The following is a 12,484-nucleotide window of genomic DNA, read 5'->3' on the forward strand; positions in this document are numbered from 1 at the left end:
CTCTCTCTCTCTCTCTCTCTCTCTCTCTCTCTCTCTCTCTCTCTCTCCCCTTCTTCTTCTTATTTCTACATGATTATAATAAAAAATAAATTGATTTTTTAATCCAAATCATAGATTAATCAAATAGAAAGCTATTGTATCACATATTATTAAAAGTACTTAAAGAAAAAGATAATTATTTCTCACACATTTTTCTAATAATAAATACATTTTCGGTTTGCAAAATGTTCACGTCACAATTTTGAGGAATTTAATATTGAATTAACAGACTGATTTAGCATAATGTACGCTACAGTTGCATATGCGACATGCTAAAAAAGTTACATTCAGAATTAAATATATATTGTAAAGTTAAAAGTAATTTGTTGTCAAGATTAAGATTAATAAGATCCTCGTAATCAAATATCGGATTGCATCATAAAGAAGTTGTAAATTAAACAATTATGTGAATAAACATTGTATCCACTGCATATTATATTCGTCCGTTTTAATTCACTATTTTTTCCGTCATGTATTGTAATAATAGATCTAATATTGCACGATAATTTTATAAATCTTTAAAATAAATTCCTCTTACAAACATAAAAAATGCTAATAATATACTTTTGAATGCATAAAAGTTTTTTCAACATGTCACATACCGTTGCCGTATTGGGAGGCTTGACAAAGATCGTCGTACCAAAATAGTCTTTTCTTACAATTTCAATTTTTTAAAAACTTATTACTGCGATAAAATATCTAAGAAGTCGGAATCGTACTGATCGTACATCAAAAACTCTAAAGGGAGACGATTATCTTTCTTATGCTTGAAGAAAGGAGTTATTTTTAGTGAAATATCTTATCATTAGAAATGCAGGGCGATAAATAGTTTCCTGTGTCACCGCAAGTCTTGACCGATTTCTAGGAAGAAAAATTATATATATCGGCAGACACGTAAGAATCGGATATCTCGCGGCGTCTATGACAGCAACGAACGACGATTTATTCCCGACGTCATTTTCAGCGTCGCGCGGAGTTGCGTGTGAATCACGTTTTTGCCCCACTTTATCCCACGTTCCGGCATCTCACGAGTGAATCCGTCAAACTAGAATTAGAAGAATTAATTAAACGCTTTATTATACAAACGAGAAGAACTCGCGGTACTTATTGTAATATATTTAATTAGAATGTGGATCGATTTCGAAAGATCAAAGTAGCGTTTGTGATCAACTATGAGGAGGGAAGAGAGATTGAGTCCGATTCGATCCCTTGTACATTTACAGATTTTTCATGTCTGGTAGAAGCTGAAGACCGAAATAGATTGCCCCGCGGGGTCCTTTGTCTCTCAGTTAATGAACAGGCTTGGTGATTTCAAGCACGTGCATCGATTTTCAGATATAGCCACTATAATATCACCGACCACTTTGCTCTTGCTCTGGTCGATTACGATCTTGAAAGATGTAGCGAGAATTGTCATAAGAAATATCGATCGGTTGTTTTATATTACGAATAAAAATATTTCAATTATTACTAATATTTAAAACACTACAGTTTGCATATTAATTATGAACATTTTTTTTGCTAAAGTGGAAGATATTTCGTGGATACTGTATACGTGGATAATAATTATCCGTATATATACACAATACATAATTATATTGTATTGCAATTATATTAATTATAATATTAATAATAATAAATCAAAAAATGAACCAAAAATCAAGAAGGACCGTTAGTATATAGTATACTCAAAATCAATACATCAAAATCATGTCGTCACGAAGTCTAAAGACAGCGTACGACGTTTTACGGCTTTCGCCCGATAGTTAACACGCCGGTAAATTGATTGTCAGCCGTGTAAAACCGTGTTCCCAACGGATCTAGCAACGGTAACGAAACCGCAATGCAACGCGGTAATGTACTTTCGCGCGAGCGTCGACTGTGTGACCTGCGGCTCGCGGACGCGATCGGTCGGAAACGAATCGAGTGGTAAATCCACATTCGCTCGCCGCCTCTGAGATTTCGGTTACTTCGGTACACGTGTCTGTCACGGTAGAATCTGGCAACTCTATCCGAAGTTGGATGTTCTTTCTTTTATTTCAAATTCCTACGCAACGCAAGTATACTACGCGATAAATCGCGAAATTTTGAAGGGATTTTAAATAAACAATTGATTCATTACATAAAGTCTCAGCAACATAAAAATGCTCTCCGTAAATATAGTATTCGATTCAAGTTAAAATATCAGATAAAACTCGATACGTATGTATGCATCGGTACACGTGATAACTTACGAAGATAAATGAACTCCTTATTTATCGAACAACAATTTACTTACCAAGTCGATACAATTCCTTCGCTTTAATCAATAAAGTTGTTTTGTTTTTAGGAAGATAAACTTTATATTTCTGGGTTACGTATTCAAGTACCTTATACTTGTGCACGTGCAGAGTAATGCTACAGAAAAAGGGATAATTCCTATAAAAAAAAATAAATGTAAATTTTTTAACGCGAAACTTTACTTTCGAGAAAAAATGACTGTGAACATCTTTCGTCCACCAAATTCATCTTAATAGTAAATATACACATACACATAAATAAAAAGCACATTTCCATTAGTAAAACAATATCTTTTTATACATATTTTGATGATGGCTAAGACAAATTCTCTGGAAAATCATTTAATCTTAGCGTTACTCATTTTCTAATTTTCAAAATTATTATTCTCGAGAATAAAATCTCTCATAAAAAAATTATATTCTGCGCTTTCTTGACTCGTCTTTTCACGCAAGATTACCCTTTCTTGGAGAAATGCCTTGTATAGCGAGTGACTTTATATCACTCACCGACTATATAAATGCGTAAATCTATAATATATCACTTAAAGAAGGAAAAGTGTGGCGAGCGTGGCAGCTGCGATGTTTCATAAATCACAAGTACGATACTCGGCACTCGGCCACTCGGACCGTAATGCCGTCGCTGAGAAACCGGCTTGTACGTAAATCTTCACGTCCCGGACGGCGCTTTTCTGTTCCAGGGTGCGCGGACGGCGGCGACGCGCCCAAGAAGAAAGGTTTCTTCAAGGGCTTCTGGAAACGGTCGCGCCACTACTCCCTGGAGAACCAATAGCCCAGGTGCGCGAGGGTGACGAGCCACCAGCATCACCAGCGGTACAGGCAGACGCGGCAGCAACGGCAGCGGAGCGGCATCGCGGCTACCACAACCCTCGCGAGCAACCCCTGCTGCTGTATCGTCCAGTAACCCCGATTTGCACGCGTATATCGACCGCGACCATCCTCTCTCATCTCCCCGACCGAGCAGAGCCCCTTTGCACTCTCGCGTTCCTCTCACGCGCAGAATTTTCGCGCGCGTGTTTCACCCTCTCCCTTCTAAGTCCGTTATGAACTAAAATAATATTCTGTGTATGATTTAATAATTTTGGGAGCCCTCGAGTCTATATACATGCGACATACACATCCACAAATACACTCTCACACACACACACACATACAAAAAGTACACAAAGTATAAACTTGCGAAAGATTATTCTTCACATTATATCTTGTACCTTTAAAAAAGAGAAAAAAGTGAACTCCAGAGATCTGTTGTATGTACATAGATTATAGTGAGATAATTGATCTTTTTGTATCCGCCCTCAACGGTATATATTAAAACGAAATCTACCCCTTTTTTTCCTTTCAGAACAAGGTCAGCCGGCATGATATTTCAGGTCCGTCGAAATAGGGTGAGTCACTGTCGTGTTATTCGGTTCCCATTTATAATTTTTATATCTTTTTCAAATTTAATGATTAAATCGATAAATTTATCTCAATACGATAAATCGATTGATTTAATCATTAGCCGACTTTCGGAAGCACTTCCGACAAGGGAATTTCTCGATGATTTTCCACGCGAAAACTTCGAGAGCTCTCACGCGCAAAATAATTGGACGCCAGCCTTACTTATCGTCACTAATCAGCTCGAGAATTTTGCGCAACGCCGGGGAATCTCGATTTACTTTCGCGGGGGGAATGTGTCACGGTGTCTGGAACGAGAGTCCGTCTCGTATCGAAGCGCTTCTTCACGCTGTCTTCGTCACGCTGTCTGTCACGCTGCATTGGGTTTCCTCGCCACGTGTTATCACGCGCCTAAAGAGACTCGGCAAGTCGTGACCGCGGCGATTGGCGTGCGGACATACGACGGGCTTCTTTCGCCAATTGACGAATTCATCCTATCGATCCCTTGGACTAGATTACTCTTTACAACCGCGCGATTACTCTTTGATTACTAATAGCAAGATAAAAATTCTATCCGATTTTCATGAAACTTGGGACTAATGGATTTCTTAAGTGTACACCAGATTTCAAGATCTCTCGGACTTGACTGGCATTCTTTAGAACGCAAAAATTTATTGCATTATTCCAAATTTAGGGGTCGCCATATTGGATCGGTCATTTTGAATTTTGCAATTTTTACTTTAAATTCGTGTTCAGCAACCTAAAAAAAACCCTGGTACCGAGTTTTTTAAAGAAATTCGCCAATTTATAAAAGTTTTTGAAAGTTTAAGCCGCCATATTGGATCAGAATTTTGTAATTCTGATCCCAAATTCGAATTCCACGATCCCTAAGCACTAAGTTTCATGAAAATCTTGCTGACTGTGAAAAAATAAAACGATTTGCGCCATATTGCGTCAATGCTAGTCAAAGGGTTAATTTTTAAGGAGAATCGAATCTTAAACGTTTTTAATAAGCAGGATAACTTTACATGGCGTACCGTTCAAACGGTTCTGACAATGACAGTTTCGAAAAGTTTCTTATCGCAAGCGGCCGCAATAAAACTTTCTTATCGCCGCGCGAATACCGCATTTCGTCGATTGGCGAGACCGCGTCGCCTTTCGCAACTCGAATTTTTCCATCTCACCCTCCTTCTTTTGTAATCGAAAAGCGCACTCCGCGTTTGTAGAAACGAAACGAGAAATATAACGATAATAAACGATTAAATATGCAGAGTATATATTTGAGTATACTCAACTGCGTGCGTGTGTGCGTGTGTGCGTGTGTGTGTGTATGCGTGTGCGCTGTGCGTGCGTGCGTTGCATATGTGTTCCGTGTGCATGGATAAGACGAGCGAGAGCGCGAGAGTAAAAGGGAAGAAAGCGAGGATATACGGGCGCAAATGCGACGAGATGTAAAAGAGGATATCATACCGCGCATTATTATTGATACGACTGTAAGTTCATAGAATCATTAACACGTTGTAATGTTATTATTAATGGAACGTGACGTAATAGATGCGTACGTTCAGGCGTACATATAACACATACCCACACTCTGACACGCGTTAATGCTAAGAGGAATAATATTATTGATTAACACATTATTGCCAATAATATATGATTAACTTACGGTTATAGTTGATAATGTAACGAAGAGAGACCCGAGACGATAATCGACGATGATAGCTACGATCGTGTATGTATTTAATAGAGTTTTTAAGTCAATGTGTCGCATTCATCCCCCCTCGGATATCCGACGAAGACGGCTGCCGGCTGTTAAAAACCGTCGGTCGAATGCCAAAGATTCGGTACCCGTTCGGTGCGTCGAGCTCGGGAGAGACTGCAGGAGGGCGGAAACTATCGACGAACCTTTCGCAATCGGCGTCTTATCATATACAGGGTGTTTCCTAACATGTGGGATCCCACATTTTAGGAAACACTCTGTGTATTTGTAAAATATTCCTCATCGATTTCACATTCACGCGACCGCGATCGCGATGTTTATATTGAAAGTGAACGAAAGAATTGCGTTATCCTTTCCCGAAGATTTACGTTTACGATCGAATCGTGGACGAAAAGTCTGCTCTTTTTTTCTTTGCAAATAATGATATCTGGATGTGAGAGTAATTTTCAGTGGAAAAAAAAACTTCGGAGGCAAAAGGATATTCGACGCCATGGAATGTTTCACCGAACGTCGCGCGCAAAGGATGATATTGCTTTTTATCTCAGATATTATACGTTTAACTTATTTTTTAAATGGAGGACTTCGTCAAGTGTATCTTCTTGCCTCTGACACTCTCGATTACTCGTTAAATGTTAGACAAATTGACAGACGCTTGAAAAAATATAATTTATCTTACTAAACGTGTTCCACTTTATTATTTCTATATTATCTTCACAGTTCGTCGAACCGTAGTAACAGGCTCCTGCGAATTGCAAAGCGATTTCTACGAACGGAACGGTCGTTGTTCTCGAACTGCTATTCTACACATTTATTGACAACGATACGTTCTCTGTTCTTTATTTTCCGTTAGAAAAAAAAAGGAAGGTGTTCGCGCGGCGTGTTTTCTCGTGGAAAAAATCTCGGTCTCAGAATTTAGAGTAGCAGCGAAATGGCGAATACAATGCGCGACAGGTTTCTCGATCGATAAAGAACAATGGGCATTTACGGAGCATCTGTCACGGCAAGGTACAAGCGTTAACACTTTGCCACTCGTCCGTCGTACGTTAACGATAAATCGCTTTAAAAATAATCTAAATAACCGTACACACTGCGGAACGTTAACGCTATTATTACCGCGTCTCGCAGGTCAGATCAGGTCAAATTAAATCAGGTTGGGGCAATGGCGAGACAAATATATATACCTCGTAACTCAAGAAGTAGGACAGAATAATCACAACTGAAAGAATTGATTTCTAACGAAAGCTGAATAAATTCTAATCGCTAATTCAATACCAGAGTATGAGTGATTAAATATAAAAGAAAAATAATATAAATGCATGATAGAACGTTTTGAATAACATGAAGAAAGGCATTCTAATTTTCTACAGGTCCCTTACATGTAACATTTTAATCATTTTAGCTACCAGGAATTGCAGAATCTTTCGATTCGAGAAGTTTCAATTTAACGAGATCAATCCATATAGAGTTATCTCGTTGTTCCATCGAATTCTTTATGTTGTCTATCTCTAATTTGTCCACGTGTCGAGATCTCATCGGGAAGCTAAGAAGACAGGCTCGGCACTATTAACGCCGACGTGCCGTACATAATGAAAACCATCGCGGAGAACACGTCGCGTGCATTTCCCCACCATTCGCGAGAGATCCGGTGTCATCTGCGAGACGCTGTTTGACGCACTCGTCAAGCGGCCTTATATCGAGGTCACGACTGACAATCGGCGAGATCACGCTCGCGACGTGATCCCCGACGAAACGAGAGTTTCGCAAGTTTGACGCACTTGTCACAGAAGATGCGATCTGCCGAGGACAAGAGCGAAAATCGGACTTACGAATGGATTTTCCGCGCCGAGAAATACGCGCCTTTTCCTCCGAAGTAATTCGCAACGCGCGGAACAAACGCGCGTTAACTTTATTCCGGAGTGTTAATTACTTTTACATTCTCATCGACGTAAACGCGCGTTTATTCCGAAGTCCCCGAAGCGCCGAGGACTATTCGCGCGTTAGTCGCAGGTCGCAGTCTTCGCCGATGTAACCGACGAGGGTCCGCCGGATAACAAGCGAATTACAATGCGATGACTAATGTCGCCTCTGCTGCGCTACGTGGCGAAATAGCCATTTCGCCTTCGCTTCGAGGCTCACGCGCCGAGCGGTCGTATACGTTTCGTCGATGGTCGTCGTTCCTCGTCGTTATTTCATGTCACGTCACGACGGCGGGCAAGTCCGGAAACGTCGACCGTTCAACGGAGAACCCACCAGCTTTCTACGGGCGTGGAATCACACGAGCGGAATTTTCACGCGGACGACCGAAGAGAGCCGGACACGACGCAACGGGGAGCCGGCCGTCGCCGGTTAAGATCCATCGGGAGAAAAAAAGAATTCGGGCTTGGAGTAATAAAGAAGTAGTAGCTAAACACCAAACCGTATGCCTTATACGCGAGGATTAGCGATGGGATTACAAGTAGATTCGAATCTGTTGACGTAATTTTTCCAACTCTCGATGATTACCTCGAGAAACAAGAGTATTACTTTCTAAGCGGACTCGAATCTGGATCAAATATATGTTCGAATCTTTTATGAGTACGTTACTAGAAATTTTAGTACAGTATTTTTTGATAATTACAAATATTAGATCATTGATTATTGAAATTAAATATAATAAAAATTTGATTAAAAATATAGAATAAAAGTTACATTCTTTAAATTAACAACTTATCATTCTTAGAGTTCGAGTATAACTACTTGTATAAAAGATTTGATTCTTTACGAAACTACTTATACGTACATTTCGAATCCTGAATAAAATTCAAAACCAACTAATCGGGATCGATTATTTCGCAAGTATAATGGTATGAAATATTATTTCTTATGAATATTACTCGAATCCTAGAAAATGAAACTTGATTATTAAATTTGACTTCGATTCTTATAAGTGTGTTAATCCCATCCTTAGCAAGAATCCGCGCTGATATCATTGCGAAGGTAATTCCCCCTATTCGAATATCGATATCAATCACGACGATGACAATGTCCCGCGATCATCAATCAGAAAAATACTGCACGTATCTCGGTATTTTTTGCCTTAAGACTTTAATAAATATATATAATAATTTAAATCGAAATCATGATTGCGCACGGAGAAAAAGGATTTTATGCCAAAAGCAGCAAAATTATAGCTGCGTAAAAAAATGTAGCTATAACATAAAACTTCACTATTATAATTGATCGAGATCAATAGCTGAAAAGCCATGTTTTATTTTAAAAATCTTGCCGAATTCGTTTGCTGCAAAATTATTTTTTGTTAAAATTAGTAGCAATATAATTTTTCTTAAGGAATCTTTTTGTTATCTGTATTAATAATTAAGTAATTAATAATATTTATTACGGCAGCTTAAAATATGTTGTGTCAGCAATCTTTCTTCTCCGTTTAACAGTCTTTTATCAGCCATGGAAACAAATGGAACAACTTAGTAAGAAAAAAAAATCAAGAGATCGATATCTTGATCATTCGAACTGCGAACTTCGAACTACATACCTGAATACAATGCAGCATGTATAATTCGATATACGGGGCTTTTGTATATTTTCCTTCAAGTCATCGATGCCATGCGTCGATTGACGATGTCGGAAAACGAAAATCGTCAAAGATACACTTGATTCACGCGTTACAAAGCGATCCGGCGAAAGTAGCTACAATTTAACGCCACTGATGCCAAAGGACGCCAAAATGCTTCGACAATTCTCGACGAAATTGACAAGAGGTAATCGAGAGAGAAAGAGAGAGAGAGAGAGAGGAAGGAACTGCATGGAAGCAACGTCATGGCAAGAAGGAGAAATTATATATCTCGCGGAAGATTGCACTTGCGCAATTATACAAATTGCATGTGTGAACGATGCGGCTCGGGGAGAGACCTTCGCGCGTCCTCGTTATGTTATATAAATTTTGAGATTCAGCACGTACACTCGTACCACACAGACACACACACACAGAGCGTTCACATAAAAAAATTTATAATATATATATTGTATCATACGTGCTCTCGTAATTTGTTTCGCCTATCTAGATTACGGTGTAACTCTGTGTAAAATTACATCACGTATGGCGCACATCTATCGCTAAGATGTTGTTTAACAATGATGTTACGGTCGACGTGTTCGATCGGGCGCTCCTCCTCGCTGGGGCCGAACCGTCAAAAATGAAATTCTGCCAATGAGAAAGGGGATACCTACTTCGCAAGTCGAACATTTTCGAGGAAACGCGTTATGCAAATTTGCAACGAGAAACACTCAACGATACACATAAAAAAAATGTTCCATCATCATGCCATTTTATGATAATGACTAAAATAGAAGTAATAGAACCTTTAGAAATTCTATGAAAATTCCGTTTTTTAAATAAAACTTTTATAAAACGAGTTCAAGATGATTATGAGTCGCAACAAGTGGATCGATTGATGTTTAATAAAACATGGATTTTACAAGTTGTAAATGTATACCAAGAAAAGGGAGATTCGAATCCGGATAAATGGATAGGAGAGTAATGAAGCGCTATTCATAGAACTGACTCGAATATTGGCGAGAAACTAGTACAAAATCGATAGCTTTACTATTTCAAGGGAACATGTGGTCCCCCGCGATATGAAAAATCTCACAGTATGCTGATCTCGGCGAGATCGAGCGCCCGGTGTGTCAACGCCAGCGTACCAACGAATACTGCCTCCCCCCTCCCTTCCTCCCCGATAAATTTGTAAGCTGAAGTTATTGGAATTGTCCTATCCCTATGAAGGAGAGAATATAGAAATATATCGACATTTTTAGATTAAACACATATTGTGTATTTATTTGCACTCGACTCGACTGATCGTGATTGTTGCCAATAAATTTATTACGACCGGATTTATATTTTTCTTTTTCTTGGTGTTTCGCATTTGTGTCACTTCGACGCTGGATTATTCATTACCGAATGTCATCGACATACTGATAAAATCAGTTAATTGTTAATACATTGCAATTAGTGCACTAATTTTAGGCAATCTGATTAATCAATTTTAAACGTATGAATTTTGAACAATTTGACTGGTCGACTTTGAACATACCTCATTTAAAAACTATTATATCGGCATTTTGATACTAGGATTTTTATCTTAGAATGATCTCAAGAATTTGCCATTAATGGATATCACAATAAGTCTTAGGACACCCTGAATTGATATCCCGAATAAAATTCCTTGCAGTCGATATTCATGACTATTTATATACAGCGACGATGCTAAATAGAGAGGAAACGACATAGTCATAGTCTAGTTATGACCTTTCGGTGAACCGTCATTTCGCTCGGAAATGCGGCAATCTTTCGCGGAAATACCTACCGCAGTTTCCATCGATGCAATATAGCGGTAGACCGATATCTTTAAAAAAGTCGAAGACACTTGTTCCTGCCTAACGTTTTAGTCGTCAATTTTTTAAAATATCACTATTCCTTGTTTTAATCAGTATACCATCTCGTCGAATACCATTTCAGTTTCTATTTTGTTAGCAATTACATATACATAGAATAGAGATATGCGAACAATTCAAATCCGAACTATTCAAAAATTTCGTATCTAGATGGTCGAATACGAATCATATATATTATCAATTTTATAAAATTACATTTCCTGTTAATGAGCAAAAATACGGTCATGTATTAACATTCAGGTGTATTCAGTATTACAACCACTTACTGAGCAGTTAAATAGTCAAAAAGCAGTCAAAAAGTATATTTCTAATTTGTTCTATGACCCTATCAAATTATGAGTAAAAGTTTAAATATGCGTAAAAAAATAGTAATAAGCTATGAGTATTGATAATAAAGTAAACTACATTATTTTATTTTAATTTGTATAATGTGTATAATGTAATAATATGCATGTATAATGTAATTGGATGATGTTATTGAATACTACATTAAAGTATTTTAATAATTTATCTATGATTTTTTACCTAATTGTTTCAATTATTGCGACATCAAATAAAATATTAGTTTTATATTAAACATGTAAATACGTTTTTTGCTTTAAAAAGAATTTACATTATACACACACAATCAATATTATACTTTTTTACATTAAAATATTCTCTTATTATCTACGTGTTAAAATTAAATCTAATAATTATATTATTAATTAGAAATTATATTTCAACACTTCGGTTTCAAATCATTCGATTCGCTTCGATTCGAATAAAATTTTGTTTATCGATTCGATTCGATATCAAAAATCGTTGATTCGCACACCTCTATATTATAGAAGATATTCTGCATGCTCATTTTTACTTCAACAAGTTTTATGACGTAAACGATAAAAGGTGAATATTTATTTAAAAAAGAGAATAATATGTACCTACCTTGGTTGCATTTCAATTCGTCGAAAACACCGTCGTGTTCGCACTTGGCATCGATTTCGTTAGCGACTTGCTGAAACGCTTCGCATTTAGACGCAAACACCAAACGTCTTGAAGTTTGTTTTTCTTTTGCACCACTTTGTATACAAATTTATTATTCTCTCAGACACAATTTCGCTCTGTTCGATTGTGCGTCTCCCGTCCTCGTCGTCGTCATCGTCGACGTATGCAAGGGATTTTAAGAGGAAGTATATGTATTCCAGCTTTACAAAAGTTACATCTAGTTGTCCGGCGCGTATATGCTCGTTGCCCTCTCGTTGACTCTTTTCTTTTCCTTTCTCTCTTATCCCGTTCACATATCTCCCTCTTACACCTCCCTTTCCGCGATTACTATATCGATGTCCTTTCCTCTCGCCGAATAACGCGTCGTATCTCGGCCTCAAAACGAGAAGAGATGCAAAAATAAGACGCATGCTCTCCTCATTTATTCATATACCAAATAAAACTGTAGAATTCTTGTGGCAGTTAGATATAACATACGCGCATTATAACACTTTATTAGTGTAGCTAATTATGATGGCAAGAAGTCAACGTCGACAATTTTCGTTAAATCGTTTATCTTCAAAGTAATTTGAAGTGAAAGGTAAGTGTATGAATACGCAAAGGACAA

The 12,484-nt window shown here is 37.8% G+C and overlaps 1 protein-coding gene across 1 annotated transcript in view; it reads left to right on the forward strand.

The window, feature by feature from the left end:
* The window catches only part of LOC112468612, a 57,018-nt gene extending 50,899 nt beyond the window's left edge, over nt 1-6,119 (forward strand). Inside the window, exon 10 of the mRNA XM_025037871.1 lies at nt 3,017-6,119. Within this exon, the coding sequence (XP_024893639.1) occupies nt 3,017-3,108 (92 nt within the window). The 3' untranslated portion in view covers nt 3,109-6,119. The remainder of the gene's footprint in view (nt 1-3,016) is intronic.
* The last annotated feature ends 6,365 nt before the right edge of the window (nt 6,120-12,484 follow it).

Source organism: Temnothorax curvispinosus, unplaced genomic scaffold, assembly GCF_003070985.1.
Source record: "Temnothorax curvispinosus isolate PA1 unplaced genomic scaffold, ASM307098v1 QBEX01001795.1, whole genome shotgun sequence".
In the NCBI taxonomy this organism is placed as follows: domain Eukaryota; kingdom Metazoa; phylum Arthropoda; class Insecta; order Hymenoptera; family Formicidae; genus Temnothorax; species Temnothorax curvispinosus.